This window comes from Hipposideros armiger, unplaced genomic scaffold, assembly GCF_001890085.2.
Source record: "Hipposideros armiger isolate ML-2016 unplaced genomic scaffold, ASM189008v1 scaffold_210, whole genome shotgun sequence".
Classification (NCBI taxonomy): Eukaryota; Metazoa; Chordata; class Mammalia; order Chiroptera; family Hipposideridae; genus Hipposideros; species Hipposideros armiger.
Genome location: NW_017731560.1, coordinates 146,316 through 165,383, shown reverse-complemented (window position 1 = coordinate 165,383; position 19,068 = coordinate 146,316). Strand labels below are relative to the sequence as shown.

The 19,068-nt window shown below is 39.4% G+C and overlaps 1 protein-coding gene across 3 annotated transcripts in view; it reads right to left on the bottom strand.

Annotated features, from left to right (window-relative positions):
• OCRL (OCRL inositol polyphosphate-5-phosphatase) overlaps nucleotides 1-8,287 on the bottom strand; it is a 63,685-nt gene extending 55,398 nt beyond the window's left edge. For 2 of the 3 annotated variants that reach the window (XM_019653928.1, XM_019653930.1), the window contains exons 1-3: nucleotides 8,199-8,279; nucleotides 3,741-3,820; nucleotides 386-424 (exon numbers count right to left, since the gene is read on the bottom strand). In XM_019653928.1, coding sequence (XP_019509473.1) covers nucleotides 386-424; nucleotides 3,741-3,820; nucleotides 8,199-8,266 — 187 coding nt within the window. In that variant the 5' untranslated portion in view covers nucleotides 8,267-8,279. Of the gene's footprint in view, nucleotides 1-385; nucleotides 425-3,740; nucleotides 3,821-7,138; nucleotides 7,270-8,198 lie in introns of all 3 variants that reach the window. The other variant, XM_019653929.1, reaches the window with a different exon arrangement.
• Nucleotides 8,288-19,068: the final 10,781 nt, after the last annotated feature.

The following is a 19,068-nucleotide window of genomic DNA, read 5'->3' as shown; positions in this document are numbered from 1 at the left end:
ACGTATGATCTATTGGGGGTGGGGGAGTGGAGTGGCGGATTGGGGGAAGGGGGTTGTCACTTTGTCAGGGGTGAAAAGTATAACTATTGCATTGTTTTGTATACCTGAAACTAATAATAATAAAAAAGAAAACAGGAAAAAAAGGAAAGCAGATCGCATTTTCAGCCAGTCAAGATTCTTGCCAGCCACTTGCTTTTTCTTATGATTAGTTAACCTAAATGGTTTTGGGAGATAATGCTAATTTGTATGGCTGCCTGAAGAAAATGGAGAATCGAGGATAAGATGGTAAGATAAAAGATGTGCCAAAAGAGGTGTCTTAAATATAGTGGGTATTCAAGTAAATATCTGTTGAATGAAAATCAACTCCATTCAGAAAGATACTCACTGTTTGAAGCTATATCAATCAAAAGAGTTTCTTCTGCTTCTGAGGGAAAAGAAGAAAGAATGGGATCAGGGGAGAGAAAACCAAAAGAACTATTTGCCTGATTAAATAACTGCTTCTCTCATTCACCACTCCTAGATCTTAAAACACATTTTTAAAATCCTTTGATTTTTTTGCTCAGCATTTAAAAAACAGGATTTTAATAGCATTAGGTTCAAAAGATTCTGAGCAATTCAACTAAAAGAAACATGAAGTGAACAAGTAACTGAATGGAATGCCTGAAAGCAAATCAAGGAATGACAATAGTGGGTAATATAACAACATGTTAATTCAAGTGAAAGTGAGTTTAATTACCCCTAACTAGAACATATTAATTTAATACAATCTAATTGTATCATTTAGACAATTCTTATAAAACCCAAGGAAGTGACCCCAAAGGCCCAGAGATGAATTACTTTAACTCAGAACTTGTCTCTAAAAATTTCCCAGTGATTACCTCTGCCCCAGCCCTGTACCAGAACACAGAATACCTGAATTTATTGACCTTCAGGCTACATTTAATACCTGTAGGTCCAAGGCCTACCACACCCAACAAAAAAGTGTAAATTGGGGCAAAGCATAGTCTCCAAGTTCAGAGTTCTTTTTTTTCCATGGCTCTCCATGAACTTCCTTCCTTACCTCTAGTGTCTATATCCAACACATCTCTTCCTCTCTAACTTCCCTGTATTTGTCCAACAGCACCTGCCAGACCCTCCTGACTAGTTGAACACTGGGTACTGACTCTTTGGGGTTAGCCTCCGTCTACAGTGGCCAGATGGAGTCTCAGCCTTTTCCAGCTCTCTCACAAACCTGGATTGTGTATTTGGCTCCATTATTCAGGTAGAACAGAAGCAACCGGTAAGGAACTAAGTTGTTTAATATTAGAAAATAGTCTCAATATTTTTACTAGCATAATGGAGCAAGGGACAATAGGGCATTAGGACATAACTATTATATGTTTACCACTGTTCTTCAGTAACTTTAACTCTTTAAAAGCTGATTATTTATAGACTTTTCAAAAGATGCACAGGTCGGGAAACAGAAAAGATATGAAAACTCAAGGAGGTAACTGTTCTTTTGGTTACAGGGAACTACTGTGTGTACACACACATATTTTCCTAGATTCCAATCTAAAAATATGTTATTTCTTTTTAAAAACAATACTAAGAAAAATAGGATAAAAAGGCTCTAGCAGTAGTTCAAAAAGATAAAGAGTTAATAGGATACTAATGTAAAGTCATGTTTTTGGCTTTTCTCCTCCTTAAAGGGCTGGTATGTAATAAAGGGTGTTACACCAAAAGTGAGGTGACTACAGCAACTCGCTATGGCATGCTGGTGCCTTGCTCAATGTCTCTAACACAGGGCAAGCTGAATGGCTATAACTTCATTCTTCTATACCAAGGGTCGGCAAACTGCAGCTCATGAGCCACATGCGGCTCCTTGGGTATGTTCTGTCCCAAAGGTTTGCCGATCCCTGGAAGAGGTAATCCTGTTCCTCACAACAATTTAAAAATTATTTGAGAGCCATAAATATATTTTTACATAATCACCATTATGTGAATGTCCTTTAAAAATTTTATAAATGAAACTATGATAGTTTTATTTTCATTTTTGATTTTACTTCAGAGCCACATGTATGTACCCAAAGAGCCGCATGTGGCTCGTGAGCCGCAGTTTGCTGAGCCCTGGCGGCTCTTCCATCTCAGAAGTTTGCCGACCCTGTTACAGTGTGGATACTATTCACTGCAGGTATTTTTAATTCTTAATACATGCTGTCTTACAAAGTCATACCCACTTAGTATTTCTACTTACAGGAATAAATCTTAAGGAAATAAGAGACATGCGGGAAGATTTATGTACAGACATGTTCATCACTTTACTATCTATACTAACAGAAAATAACCCGAATGTCAAACACAAGAAAATAATTACATTATGGGCCATTCATAAAAATGGAATATTATATAGCTATCAATAGTATGAAAAAGCACTTATAATATGGTATGCGGAAAAGACAAAAAACTATGTGTAAAAGGCTAAAGATTTATACGATCTGAAGAGAAACCAGAGCACACAATTTTGCAACATTAATAAACAAAAGGTACTATTCTCCTTAAAAAAAGAAAAAAAAAACCTGTGTAGTATGAATTCCACTGACTCTAAAAGTTACATGTGTTAAAAAAATGAAAAAGTTAAATGTTTATCTTTGAAGGATGAGAATTTGCTTTTCTTTATATTTTTCTGTTCTTTCCAAAATTTTTACAGTATATACATTAGTTTTGTGATAAAAAAAGTTCAATGTAATTTAAGAAAGAATCCATGCATGTAGGATTCAAGTTTTCCAAGAAGCTACAGCTGATACAGAATGCTTCAATCTGATGAAGCCAATGGACCCACTGGAAACATAATGCATTTGTTCTTTAGTAATCAATTTCCTTTTGAGAGCAGTGTGACATGACAGAAGCAACACCTCCTACAGAAGCCTCCCAATTTTTGAGTCTCATTGTAGCAGATGAAACAACAGATTTTATGTTCTCTGTCCCTAAATTTGAGGGCAGGAAGCCCAATAATTCCTCCCAGGAGTCAATTTTCTCATGACTCACCAATGTCAAGGTTTCAGAATCAGCATAATTGAGTATAAGGTATTACAATCTGTCAAGGCATGTTGCTAAATGTTTTAATTTCAAATAGTGAGGGTAGAAAGTGCTGAAAGTGTGTGAATCCTAGTGACCTTGCTATTTTAGAGTGAGCAGTGTGTCAGTTAAACCCAAGAATGTCATTTAAATCTACATATATGTCCATCAGCAAAAAAGACTACCTATGTAGGCAACAGACTACATACATCTATAACCCCCAGCCAGGAAAGCGAGACTATATTCCAAGGGTGCCAAAAAATATACACACATTTTAAGAGATGCTAACATTTTGGTCAACGCTCAAGCAGTTCACCATAATCAGAAGTGTCTGGACACTGATGGTAACCACTCTGAGCACCCACCTCTTGTAATTGCAGAAGTCTAACATGACTTGTATTCATCTTTTGTTATTGGTATATATTAATAGATTTTTCCTTTCTTAAAATGTGTATACATTTTTTGGCACTCTTTTTGGGTATCCTCTGTATATACAATATAATGCTTCAGCGCTCTTAGATGAAGCATTTATCATCTTCTGAATGGTAGATTAATAATATCTTTTTATGCAAGGAGTAATATGTTTCATTTTACATGCAGTGACAAATTTCAATATGTATGGTATTATACAAGGCAATGGCCAAAGAAAAACATTATAAAACTAGCCAAGCAATTAAAGCTAGTACCTTGAACACATCTAAAGTGGCTATTTATAGGAATGATATCTTGAACACGCTGTTCCTTCGCATGCAACTGGATTATTAACCTAGGAAACAGAAGAATGCATCAATGAATAGCTATGGAAAAACCCAAATATTTAACAAAATACACTGCTGTGTTGTTACACACATCTAGTCTGTATTGATTAGGCTTGCAGTATCTTGTTCCCTGTATCTGAGCATCATGACAGCTAGATACTGCTTTAGGTCTAAAAGGATATCAGTGGTGATTAATATCTGAATACTCACACTGTTCTATGCCATAAAGAACATAGAATAGTCTATATCCTAAGAACAGCTACCAATGAATTACAGCACATGCACCTTCAAAGTATGCATACTAAAGAATTAATAGCTAGGTGTGAACTCCATGAGGGCAAGGGACTATGGCTGTCTTTCCACCACAGTATTTCTAGCACTTAGCATAGTACCTGGCACATCACAGTCATTCAAGTTTGTTGAATGAAATTAGAAAGTTTTTAAATTAGTTTTTATTTATTACATCCACATGACTTTCACCAAAAAATAGTTCCATCTCTTCGAACAAGTATACAGGTTCATGGAGAAGGAAGAGGAGGTGTCCAGCCAGCTGGATTGGTTAAAATAAGCCCAGTGACCAACAAGGTAGCAGATCCGACAACCACATTGCCTTTACATCCCTTGTGCTTTCACTCTGGTTTCCAACATCATGTGGGTAGTTCTAGGTAAACATGACTGAAGAATCTGCCCTCCCACCCCCACTGGTATGAAACGTGAGACTTCTAAATTCCTACGTACTCCTGAAATTTTCATTTAACTACTTATCCTTTAGTGGCCCAGAATCAAGGTATAACCTATTGGTAAGTGGCATTCTGAATACCTCCTATCTCCCCTCAAATCAAGCACTCTTTAGGTGGTTCTTTTTGCCAGGAACACTCCTTCCTGAGACCCAGCTCAACATCACCTACTGGGTGAAGCTTCCCCCAATACTCCCAAACAGAGCCAGTGGCCTCGTCTCCTTTGCTTGCCCCTCTAATAGAGCACTACATACTCCATTAAAGTTATATTTATTTCCCACACTGATTTGAGCTCCTTGAAAGCAAGGACCCAATCATATTCAGTTTTGTCTCCTGCCTAATAGGTGCTCAATAAATACTGGTTGAATACCCAAACTAGATTAAGCTATAAAGAGATGAATTTCTAAATATAATTATTCAACTACTGACATTAAAAATGTCATTGTTTTGAAGGTTTTGATTTATATTTTGTTGTCTTTGGGGGGGGACTTGTTATTTTAACTTTTTGAAATTTTTTTTCAAATGTGTTATCTTTTAAGGAGATAACCTGGGGAAAGAAATTGTTTAGACAGAACTAAGCAAAATAATGCTGTCTGTCCGCTCTGATCCTGCTTGCCTAATTTGCAAGGGTTTGTATTTTAAGATGACTAGAGGAATATGGGACCCTTTCAACCTGCAAAATTCATGAGTCAAGGCAAGTCCTAGAAACCCAGATGGAGAACAGAAACTAGATAAAGGCTGAAAATGCAAAGGTCAAGGAGGAAGAGCTTACTTTGAGGAAAATGCACACCAACCAATATAATCTCAAAGTAACTAGACTAGAAATGGTGTTAAACATTAGCAGTAAAGCTTCAACTGGATTGTATTGTTTTAAAAACCATCACAAAACAGATAACATGGATGGAACTTGAAGGCATTATGCTAAGTGAAATAAATCAGAGAAAGACAAATACTGTATGATCTCAACAAACTAATAAAAATATTTTTTAAAAAAAATCTCATAGATACAGAGAAAAGACTGGTAGACCTCAAATGCAGGCAGGTAGGAGGTGGGGAAAATTGGTGAAGGTAAACAAAAAGTACAAAAGTCTTTATAAGTCATGGGGAAGTAACGTACAGCATGGTGACTAGAGTTAATAATTCTGAATTGTATATTTGAAAGTTGCTAAAATAATAAATCTTAAAAGTTCTCATCACAGGAAAAAAATGTTAACTATATGTGATCATTTGACAACATATACAAATATCGAATCATTACATATCTCAGTAAAAAAAAATGCACTCCCCCAAAAAACCAGCCCATCAGAAAACAAAGATAAACTGGGAATTTAAGTCAATTCCACAAATATTTATTGAGTATTTACAATATGTTAGTCACTAAATAAATTGTACCAAGAGAGTAGGGCTAAGAATAATGATAAAAATTCTACCTAACTATAACCATTCCTTTCAGAACAGAAAGATGAAAAATAACAGGTACATGACAAAACAATAGAAATCAGAATTTGGTAGTCGTCAAACAGAACAGAGTGATATGAACATACTTTGAGTCATTCAATGAAGGTTAAAGATGAAACAGTTGCATCATAATCAATTTTCCTTGAAAAAAAATGAATGTTAGTGTTTGGTTGTTTCCAAAAAACTTATTTTCAACTGTAATGTTAATGTCTCACATAAATTTCTCCTATGGTCGATAGGAGTAACTACAGAACTAAAGATTAAAACAGCCTTCAAGTTCTAGGATAAAAAGGCCAAAAGTACAAAAGTTCTGGACAACCAATTCAGAGAAGGCACCAAAGGGATAAGAATTTTAGGATTACAGGTGTCTCTAATAAATGATTTCTAAAAAGAATTCTCAGATAATCTAATTCTGAGACGTTACATGGGTTCAAATCTTCACTAGGCTACATTCTGACTGTGAACAAGTGACTTAACCTCTCTGTATCTCAACTTCTAGATCCAGAAAAGAGGGATGATGGCAAAAATATTACTATTTCATAGTACTGCTCACATGAGGGTTAAATGAACTAATTCACAAAAAGTGCTTAGAAAAGTACACAGCACAGTAAGTGCTGTGTACTTTTAAGTGTTAGTACTTAAGTGTTAGTTGCTGCTATACCATCATAACATATAGCTATAGAACACAAGAATTTGATTTCTATGTGGGAAAGACAAAATAGTTAGGAGAGCTACTACTGCAAGTTTAAAAGTTCCAGTACAAGAGCTCAGAAAGAATGAGACATTTATCTCAAAACCAGCTGTTTATTCCCTTATTAGCTGAATAGCGTTCCAAACCTACAGAACCAAGGGACCAGATCCTAGGCTGTGATCATCTCAATAATGTAGCTACTTTATTTAATCATCATAATTTTGTTTTTACAGAAGAGGGAAGCAAGGCACAAAACAATTTACTGATTTGCCCAAGGGTCACATCTCTCCACTCTATTCTAGCCTCTGGAAGTGGCAGAGGTATTCTACCTTTCAATTCATGTTTCTGTTCAATTGGTCTTCCAGGGTTTGATGAAATCTGGGAAAAATGAGTTTCCTACATCAACACAACTGACCAAACAGGACACAGGAAAGACCTACTTCATAGAACCAGTTGACGTCGTTAAGAGTGGCATCAAGAGTCTCAGAAAAGGGCAGGATAGGCCAGTGGGAATTTCTTCTGTATAATTAGCATAGACACAGACTGAGTCTGGATATTCTAAAAGTGAGGGCTGAGAAAAAATGTTTTTAGGCAGAATACAACGTTGGGTGATGGCAGGATTTAAGTGATCAACAATTTTTAAACTCTGATGTCAAGAAACCTGTGAACACCAAGGGAGGTGGCTCGGGCACACAGGAATAGGGGCCTATGATATGTGATGGTCGACATAGATACTTTTACTATGAAGCATTTGTGGCAAGGGAGTGAAAGCAGCAGCTATAGTGATTGCTTATCAAAATAATCTTTTGATCAATCAGTCAACAGTATTTACTGAGCTCCTATTTACAAGGCAGAGTGGAAGGTAACACACTGATAAAATGCCAAATGTTTGTATTTCTGCACATTTCATTACTTTAACAGTCATTTCAATAAATGAGGCAGTTACTGCCGGACACTAAACCGTTAATGAATATGCCATCTATCAAGTTGGATTAAGATTGTGGGGAGACTAGAGGAACCCGTTGGATGGAGTTAAGAAAAGGCACTTCTGTCAAGGTTAACAATGAAGCGATCCGATAGTACTTTTACTTTTTGCAAGCCACTTTCACATTTATTATTCTCCCAGTTACACCTCCAAAGGCTATAAGGTAAGCAGTTAATGTTTTCATTTAACTGATGAAGTAACTAACACCCAGAAAGCTTCATTGACTTGCCCAAGGTTACACAACCCATGTCAGTTGCAGGGACAGGAACTAAGAACCCAGAATTCCTGCTTCCCCACCCATTGAGTTCTTCCACTGAGCCACACTGCCAGGAGCAATCCAGGGTTTTGGAAGTTGGGGACAAAGCCCCGTGGTTACAGCACTCGCACTTCACACCTGGCCCTGAACCTGTTGCCAGCGTGGCCTCTGTGGGAGGAGGGAAGGTGGCTCATCGCGGTTTGGGGTTGGGCGGTAATGGCAGGCTCCCCTCCTCTGCGGGAATCAGGTGGTTACTTACTCATATTGCCCGTTCCTCTGGGCTAGGGTGAGGGTGCAGGGCTCCCGGAGAGGACCCTTTATCTCCATACCCTCGACAGTATGTGAGCGCTAGTCAAGGGTCTGTGGAAGGCTGCCGCCCCTCTGCCTGCCCTCCGTGGTGCCCCGGGTATCGCCTCCCGCGCCAGCCCCCTCCCCTGCTCGTCTCGGCCTGTGGGCTTGACCGCAGCCCGCCGCCCGCCAGTCTCCACCGCGTACCGCAGTTCCCCCGACCCCCACCCCCGCCCTGTGAGGCCTTCCCTCCCCCTTCTCTCGGGCGGATACGACAAGGGGCTGGGCTCCGACTGGGAGCGCTGGCTCCATCCGGGCGGCCTCCGGGCTCAGCTGGGCTGCGGACTGCGGGCGGAACCGACGACACTGCCTGCCGGGTCCTCCCACTCACGCGCCTCGGCTGCGCGTCTTTTTAGGAAAAGCTCCGCACCGCGCGCGGAGACCCGAGAGCCGGGAGCCGGGAGCCGGGAGTCGGGAGCCGGGAGCCTGACCCGAGAGAGAGCGGCGCCTCGCGCCCCCGCCAGTTTTCCAGGCCGCCGCAGAGTCTGCCCCCTGCGGCCAACCTCCGGAACTGCAGCTAGAGACCCGACGGACTGGGGGCGTCTCCACCACGTCCAGCAAGGAATACGTTTTAAATGCTGCCTGTGACACCTAAATTGTTCTGGGGATTTGAAGATTGCCACAGAAACAAAACATAGTCATACCTATAGGGGTCTGAAAGATGTTGGGCCAATAGGACACACATCATCCATTCAAAAAAAATCCTTATTACAGTTATGATGTACCGTGCTGGCTATTCTATCTACCCCATCCCAGTCCTCTTCTTCCTTCCACCCCCTAAACCGGAAAAAGCTCCAAAACTCAGACTTTTGCGCCCCTTTCGAATCAGCTCTATGCAGGCAACAACAAAAAAGGTATCCCTGGCCCTGACCCCTTGCCTAATAATATACCCCATTTTAGCACAACACTGAATGACAAAACTAACTCATCATCATTTCACACTGCTGCCCCAGGCTTGAAATTTCAAAGCCATATGATTTCTTCCTCTCTCCTAATTTCTCTGTATCTAATCACTCAATAAAGTTTATTAATGTTTTCTTTGGAATTACTTTTAGATTTACTGTTTTCTCTCTATTTGCACTGCCATCCCTTTATTGTAAGCCCTTGTGATATCTCCTTGGACAATTTCCCTCTGTTGACAGTCATACGAATATTCTTCCTAGAGGAATGCTTCATTTTGGTTATTAATTTGCTCAAGAATCTACAATAGGCTATATATCGAGACTGATTTTAAACCTATAGTAATTAAGACAGTGTGGTATGGAGGTAGACAGGCCAATGGAACTGAATACAGAGCCCCCAAGCAGATCCACACGTATGGGAAGTTGATAGGCAGCATATGTGACATTTCAAATCAGTAGGGGACAATGGATTATCCACTAAATAGTACTGGGCCTATTGGTCATCCACATGGAAAATTATAAAATTAGATCCCTACCTCACACCATAGAGGGGAAAAATCAATTCCAGGTGGGTCAAACATTTAAATGTGAAACGCAAATCTTTACGACTTTCAGAAGAAAATAGGAGAACATATTTATGACCTTGTAGGGAGTGTGAATAATTACTTAAGATACTAAAAAGCACAAACAATAAGGGAATTGATTGACACATTTAACTACATTACACTTCAAAATTTATATACTTACAGATAACACAAACAAGTTGCAAAAAAAGGCACAGGTTGGAAGAAAATAATTTCAATGCATATAACTGACAAAGGATAACCTGTGAGGTTCTACACTTCCAGCTGTCATCACCTTTCTGACTTCTTCTTCCACCACTCTCTCCAACTCATTCTGCTTAGTCACTGTTCCTTGTTATTACTAGGACATGCCAGAAACACTCTTGCCTCAGGGCCTTTGCACTTGCTGTTCACCCTGCCTGCACACTTACCTCCTTCATATCTTTGCTCAAATGTCACTTTTTCAGCGAGGCCTTCCTAGACAACTTTATTTAAAATTGCAGTTCAATAGTCTCCTTTCCCACTCCCATACACATATGCTCCCTGTTTCTCTTTCCTGTTTGTTTTTCTCCAGAGGATTTATCACTATCCATTATTCTACTTTACTTATTAATTTTGATTATTGTTTACCTTCCCCCACTAGGATGTAAGTTCCATGAGGGCAGGGATTTTTGCCTGTTTTGTTCATTGGTTCATTCCCAGTGCCTAGAACCCTTCCTGGAACTAAGCAGATGCTGGAAGAATATTGATTAAATTAATAAATGAATTAGTATCCAGAATGTATAAGAACCCCTATAAATCAGTGAGAAAAAAGAAACAAAACTAGTATAAAATTGACAAAATATGTGAAGAAGCAACTCATAGTTAAGGAAACCCAAATGATCAATAAAAACATGAAAGGATGCTTCACTTCATTACCATTCAGTGAAATTGAAAACTAAAACCATGAGATACCATTTTACAACCCTTGGTTTGGCAAACATTGAAGTTCATACAACACCAAATGTTGTTGAGGATGTAGAGCAGATAGAATTCTGGTCACTGTGAGAAGAAGTGTAAATTGGTAGAACTGCCGTGAAGAGGAATTTGACATCATATAATAAAATGGTGCATGTAATACCGTTAAACCCAGAAATTCCAATTCTAGCAATGGACCTGGGCAAATTTCTACACTTTGGGCACAAGGAGACACGTTAAAAAATGTTCATTGCAGCATTATTTGTAATCTTAAAAAAATGGAAGCAAATTAAATGTCCATCAGTAGGTGAATGAATAAATACAGTTTTTATGAAGTTGAATACTATTTTGAAATTAAAATGAATAACTCAAACTATATGTATTAACAGAGTTCATTGTCAAAAATATAATGTTGAGCATGATGAGGAAATTTCAAAATATGTACAGTATACCATTTACATAAAGTCTGAAAATATTATATGTTGCTTATGGCTACATAGATATAATAGTAAAAGTATAAAAAACAAGAAAGGGCATTATCATCACCAAATACAAAAAAGGGAGAGGACTGACACTGGAGAGGGGCATGCAGGGAATATCAACTCTATATGTAATATTTATTGTTTTTAAACACAATCTGAAAGCTGATGTTGCAGGGTTTGATAGAACTGGGTGGTAGGTAATATATTGGTTATGTTATTTCATGTCCTTCCCTGCATTTTAAATTGCTTGCAATCAATGAAAATGAAAAACAAAGAAATAATATGCAGTGGGGGGGTGAGTAGTGTCAGATGTTGAAAACAGGACAAGGAAAATGAGGATTGAGAGACTTTCTTCAGATATGTCAAGGAGTTCACTGGAGACCATGAAATTAGTGATTTCAATACGTGGTGAAGGTAGAAACAAGGTGACAACATTGATAAGTGACTGGGTCATGAGGAAATGAAGATGAGAGACTATGTATTGAAGAGGTTTGGAAATAAAAAGGAGTGAAACAAAATTTTAATTAAATTAGTTAGAAGGATCAAACAAAAATACTTGACAAAACCTGAAGCCACTTTAAAGCAAAGGGAAAGGAGCCAGCGAAGAGGGGGACATTTAAGATACTAAAAGAGGAAAGAAGGAAGGTTGCAAGAAAAATCCCTCGGTAGTTAGGGAAGGACAAGAATCCAAGGTACAGATGGGAGCATTGACCTTAGAGAAGAGGATACTTCCTCCTCTAAGTCTCCAGTATCCCCAGCACCTAAAACGGTGCCTTGTATATAGTGGGGTACTCAAATATTTGTTGTAAAGAATAAGAGGTTAAGACATGGAGGTGAGGACGTTAAAAACTGTGGTCTCTCACAGGGGAGATGATGATTTTCAACAAAAAAAGTAATAAGTGGATATTGTAATAGTGATAACAACAACGATAATACCTGATCCTGATGGCTATGTTGAATATTCATGTGACAGACCCTCTCCTCAGGGCTTTTCATTTAATTCTCACTAAATTGCTGCAAAGTATTAATTTTGTTTCCATTTTAAAGATGAGAAAACTGAGACTCAGAGAGGTTAAGCAACTTGCCCATTAACTAGTAAGTGGCAGAAACTGACATTTGTCTGAATCCAAAGCCTTTGCTTTTTAGCCAACATATTATGCTGCTCATTCAGTATGAATAGTAGTAACAGTAAATGTTTATTTAGAACATTCTATATGCCAGGTACTCTGGTAACTGCTCTACCTGAATAATCACATTTAATCTGATGAAATTGAAGTTGAGAGTAGAGGGTTTGGGAACTTGAATAAGATGGAGAAGGAGGGAACAGGCACTGTTGGAGAGTGACAGTGAATGCAGAAAAGTTAAAGGGTTTGAGAGCAACAGGGAATACAGTTGGAGGCAGATGGTATGAATTTCTATAGTGGTTCAAACGAACACATGTCTATAACGTTCTCTGGCAATGCTTTACGATGGAAAGCAGCAGTAGGGAAAATATATCAAGAAGGTGCATTAGTCTTGGGAGTTAGTATAGCAGGCACAGCAGGAGGTCATGTGGTGAGGGAGTCTAAAGTGGTGTTTAGGATGCATTGAAATAGCTGGCCCTGGAGAAGATATGAATCTCTTCAGCCTAGGGCCAGCAGAGGGGAGGAAAGCAGGCTGACACATATAATCATTTCCCTAGGCCTGAATCTGGGGCAAATCGTTGTAGCTCCTTTTGGGGGATCATTTTGGGGACTATGCTTACTTATGTGCTTCTGTATGTGTGAAGTCACTTCTGTAAGTTGGCTAAATCATTTTTTTTTATCCACAACCACCTTCTGACTTACCTATGGTTGTTCATGATACCACTGTTCAACTAGTCAGTCACCCAAGTTTGAAACTTCAGGTTTATCCACGAACACTGCTTCTCCTTCACATATGATGATATTCCATGACTCAAGTTTTGTCAATTTTATAGTAGATTTTTTAATGTATACCTCTGATCATTCTCACCTATCATCATCATCAGATAGCATTTTGCCTAACTGAAAAAAAGTTTTGTGCCTTATACTTGTATTACATATAAGAAATATCCATTGCAAAGAGCCAAATGGTCATTGAACAAAATTCAAATAAATGAAACTCTAGTTTTAAGAAAACATGAGTCTTACCACCTTTGCCACCACACACACACATACACACACACACACACACAGGCAGATGATTAAACGGGTGCTAATGCCTGCCTTTTATCCATTAGACAACTATAACTAAATGCTTAGGATTTATGGGCTTTTTAGAGGCAAAATAAAAATTGAGGTCTTAAAAAGAAACTATAAAATGCTAAAAGAAAATGGAAAAGTCAAAATAATAACAGTTTAATTAAATGGTTACAAACTGTAACATAACAAGTTCATTAATTATTAAATTTGTATTTATTTTAAAAATCCATTGTTTTTGAAAACAGTTTTTGGGTTGGACATTCTCACTTTCCAAGAATTTCCAAGAATACATAATAATTATGGAGAAATCATAGCCAGTATAAATTAAATTATTGCGTTGTCAGAAAAGTCATGATGTATTTTTTCTAAGTTTTTTGTTGCAAAAATGCGTTATGACTTTTCTGACAACCCAATAGTTACACACAAATAATTTCAAGAGCAAATTTACAAAAGCCCTTTCAAAAATTTACAGCAAAAATATAAATATTTAATGCAGGATTTAGATGCATTTTAATATGTTTAAGATGATGCTGGATGAAGCCTTCACAAGAGGGCTTAGGGCCTGCAAAGGCAAAAACAGGCTTGTCTAACATAGATGAGGCTGGGGAGGAAGATTTTGCATAGGTGAGTCAGCAGCCAGAGGCTGGAAGGCAGGCAGGGCAGAGGCATAAATGATTCATTGATTTTTAAATCACCACTAGTTGAAAAGCCTCACTTTTCATATACACAAGTCCAACATAGATATTGCTTTCCATACAGAGCAGCATGAAGAGTTTTTATTTACATATTTCCATTGATACTTTCCAATCTATACAGAATTTATAGTGAGAAAGGCTCATTAGATGGTGATAGGTGCAACAGGCAAGAGAAGCTGGCCTCCTTTGGCATATGAGGCCCTACAGATCCTCTTCCCCCCCTAAGTTTCACCTTCCTTTTGCTGCTTTATTTCTGCCCTGGCTAGTTTCTTAATTCCCTTTGCCCTATTACCTTCTCCTAGGCTAGGGTCTTCTGTCTGCTTAGCGACTCCCAAAGCCAGGTCTGGCATTGCCCAGGCCTGCTTTTTTCCTCACCTCAGAAATTGGAAATGTGAACTGAAAGAACATGGAGTTAGCTTGGAATTTAAGGCTCCAAGGTGTATGTTCTGAACACATCTTTCCAGAGTAACCTCCCAAGACCACTCTTCACAAATTTCATGCTCTACCCAGCATTTCCCTTAGGAATTGAACACACCCAGTGATTAATGGCAATCAGACAGGTGTGCTCATGACTCAGGTACTCCGTTGATCATCCAGCTAGTACTGCTAACTTTCCATCTTGGTCTTAACCTTTATAGAGTGTTAAAATTTCTAACCTGGTCATAAGTTGTTTAATATACATCTACAAAGAATCAAAGAGATATTGATGTTGAAATATAGGCCATCAAATGATAAAAATTCTACAAATTCTCGAGATGATACTTATCAGGCCCATAAGCTGCATTAATCTGATCAAAATTCTTACATAGCATGTAAAGATTTCTCCAGTACTTTGAAAACCCTAAAAGAGAAAATAGAATTATGGCTACATTTAACTCAGTTTTTCGCTTATTGTGAATAAAAATGATCCACATCTGCTAAGTAAAACCATCTTTCTAATCTCATCATTTATAAACAAAACACAGAAATTATTAAAGTAAGCAAACTGGTATATCTTAAAGCACAGAATTCAAGAATTCCAATCAGGTCTTGAAAACAGTTTTTGCTCTTTGTGACATTTAATCTAGCTACACTGATGCATCCAGTGAGACAATCTATGAAGGTTAGCTGAGTTCCCTTCTACTCTCAACCCTCTAACCCTTCTCAAGGCAGGCAGTGACACATGGGGCTGGTCTCACCTCCACAAAAGGACAGAACATAATCTTGGTTTTTAGGTAATTGTTTGCTGTCTCAGTCCAAGGGTGTAAGACAGAAAGATTTAGGGAAGAACACTTGCTGTTAGGTTACTCATCCCATCCCTCTGCCCTAATAGAGAAGAGCCTCAGAACTGAGAAGAAGGAGGCATGTAGGAAAGAAGAACCTAGAAGCTGGGGTCTTGTGGTCATGACAAAGGGAAACAGCATTGGGTGGCAGTAGGGACTGCGCCATTAGAGGCCTCATGAGGAGTTGGCCACCTTACTGGATGGCAGCAGAAAGGGATGACAGGGCGACTGTGGATCTCAGGGAAGGCCAGTGCAGAATATAGTAATAGTCCAAGAAGTGGACACCTCCTCCCCAACACTGCTATTTCAGTCTTATATAAACTCTGGAGTTCAAAATCAACACAAGGGTCAGAAAAGAGGGAGAGGGTGACCCTAAATCTGATTGAGTTTAATCATAAAATCATACACACACACACACACACACACACACACACACACACAAACAAAAAAACCAAAAACACATTGAATTGACTGAGTTTATGGGCACGAGTCTAGATTGTTTTCTGTTCTCAGAAAGAATGATGCCTCTAGAAAGAAACTGAAACCCTACTACAGGCAGTGTAAGCTCCAGAACTTTGTCTGTCTTGCTAGGATGGCTGTATTCCCAGCACCTGCCACCTAACACAATAGTTATTCAGTAGGTATCTGTGGAACGTATGACTAACCATTCCTTACAGCAAATAACGTATGATTTAGAATTTTCCTACAGATGTTAAACGTCAAAACAAGTTGGGGGGGGGGCGAAAGTTGGGAGATGCTGCTCTAATCAATTTGACTATTTGATTTCTTGATCACATGGTCCTCATTCTTACTTCCATCTCATTAATGCTGTCTTTCCCCCAACCTCCTCTGACAATTGTGCTGGCTGGAATCCTCTGTATTCTTCAATGCTCACCGCAAATTGTCCTTCCTCTGTGAAGCTTTTCTCCCTTCGCTTCTCAGCTGGAAAAGAATGCTCCCTCTTCTCAACAACAGTGTCTCTGTGTACCTCTTATAGAAGAACATCTTGGAACTTCTCAAGGTCTGTTTTGTATCACATTGTTACAGAATGAATGAGCACATGATGAGCTCTGATCATTCTTATCTTCACTCACCCAGCTTCTTCAGTGCTTTATAGTTATACTTTTTAAAGTAAATGTTTATGAAACATTTATTTATATTTTCCTATAGTATGCCTATNCTCTCTCTCTCTCTCTCTCTCTCTCTCTCTCTCTCTCTCTCTCTCTCCATATATGTATGTGTACACACACACACACACACACACATATGGCAGTTTAACAAATAATTATAAAGTTAATGGCCATGTAACTTTCATCAGGGCACAAAACTGAAAATTGTTATCTCTTTGGAAAACTCCCCCAAGCCAGGCACCTCTCTCTCTGACCATCCCTTTTTCCCCCACCCAGAATTAAACCAGGGCTGGTATTGAGCCAGCATACTTGATGTAGAAAACCATCTGTCTGTTTAGACTGGTCAAGAATTGAGTCATACTGATTGTTAACATTTTTGAAGATCATCCCTTAAGACATAACCACTATCTTGACTTCTGTGATAATCATTTATTTGCTTTTCTTTATAGTTTTATCACTTGTGAATGCAACTATAAATACTATTCCCTGTTTTTGAACTTTATACGAATGGCACCATGCAGTATGCACTCCTTTATATCTTGCATATTTCACTCAATATTTTGTCGTGCATGTAGTCATATAGCTGCCATATTCATTGATGTGTAAGACACCATCATATGAATATATCATAGTTCATTCATTCCCATGTTGATGGATTTTTGAGTGACTTCCTGTATTTGGCTATTATAAACAAAAACTGCTATGAACATTTTTATGCATACCTTTTGGTGTATATATGAATGATTTTCTCTGGGGTGTATTATCCTAATGGAATTATTGAGTCCAAGGTGTTGCAGCTTGGGCTCTCCAGAAGCAAAAGCTGAGATGGAGCATTGAATACAAGATGGTTATTAGAGACCAAAACTCGTGAATGGAAGGCAAAGGAAGTACCATTGTGCAGAGGGAGAGGATGAACTATGATACAAATCTGACAAAGCTTGAGCCAGTTTGATATGAAGCTGGAACAAATAATGCCCATCAGGGTGTTTTGCGTCAGGCCCCCCTCATTTCCACTCTTGCCTTGTTCTTTCACTTTAGGAACAGCACGACCTTGAGCAAAGCAACTCTGGGCAGCTAAGGCAGACTCTCAAGGAGCTGGCAGCTGGAGGCTATCTATTGACACATTCCCCATATTTGCACAAAATGGCCTTCCTTGAAGGTGAATCTGGGTGTCAAATCTCTGTTTCTCTACCACAATATGATGCATATGTGTTTGCATCTTGTAAATGATGCCAAACTGTTTTTCAAAGTGGTTGTACAATTTACACTCTCATGTGCACTACATGAGAGTTTCCATTACTTCCCATCCTCACCAACACTTGGTATTGTTAATCTTTAAAAAATTTTGGCCATTCTAGTGGATGTGTAGCAGTATCTCACTGTGGCTTTAATTTGCAGTTTCCTGATGGCTATAAGGTTAAACACCTTCTCATGTACTTACTGTTTTATGTCTCCGCCCCCGCCCCTTCCCACACTTGTGTTCGTTTTGTCTTTCTCAGATAACAAGTCTCTTTCAGGTAGGGGTCAGCACACACAGTCTGATGCCCATTTTTGTATGCTCTCCACCTAAGAGTGGCTTTCATATTTTTAAATTGTTGAGAAAAAAATCAAAAGAGGAATTGTATTTCATTATATGAAATTCAAATTTCAGTGTCCATAAATAATGTTTTACTGGAACCTGGACATGATCATGTGTTTACCTATTGTCTATGGCTGCTTTCATGCTATGGCAGCAGAGTTTAGTCATTGTGACAAAGACCGTACAGTTTACAAAGCCTGAAATATTTACTATCTGGCCCTTTACAGAAGAAGTTTGCTGATCCCTGTTCTAGGTCACTGGTTCTAAAGTGTGGTTCCTGGACCAGTAGCATCAGCATCACCCAGAAACATGTTAGAAAGGCGAATTCCTAGCCACACCCCAAATATATTGATTCAGAAACTCTAAGTGAGGCCAGCCACCTGTGTTTTTTTTAAAAAGATTTTATTGGGGAATTGAGGGAGGGGAACAGCGCTGGGGAGTCGGGGGAAGGGGAACAGACAACTTGCTGTCCTTTTGTTCTTCAGTCTAGTTGTGGAGGACGTTGCTTCACTGGCCCATGTTGGTATTGTGATCATGGCACTCTTCCCGGCTGAGGCAGATTGGTCGTCGGCCTCTGGATGGCCACTCATGGCAGCTCTTGGCAGCTCACGGTGGCTGCCGGCCACTCATGGTAGCTTTACGGCAGCCCACTGCAGCCGGGGCTGCAGCCTATGCCGTCACAGGCAACTCATGGCAGCCCAGCTCCAGGTCGAGCTGTTGTTCACCATCTTAGCTGTAGAGGGCAGTGTCACTGGCCCTCATGTGGGATCTNGCACTCTTCCCGGCTGAGGCAGGTCACCGGCCATTGGATGCCCGCTCATGGCAGCTCATGGCTGCTCACGCTGGCTGCCTGCCGCTCACGGTAGCCCAGCTCCAGGTCGAGCTGTTGTTCACCATCTTAGCTGTAGAGGGCAGTGTCACTGGCCCTCATGTGGGATCTGAACAGGGGCCCTGCTGCTCAGAGCCGGCGTCCCAAGCCAACTCTTAACCAACGCGCCACTCGGCCGGCC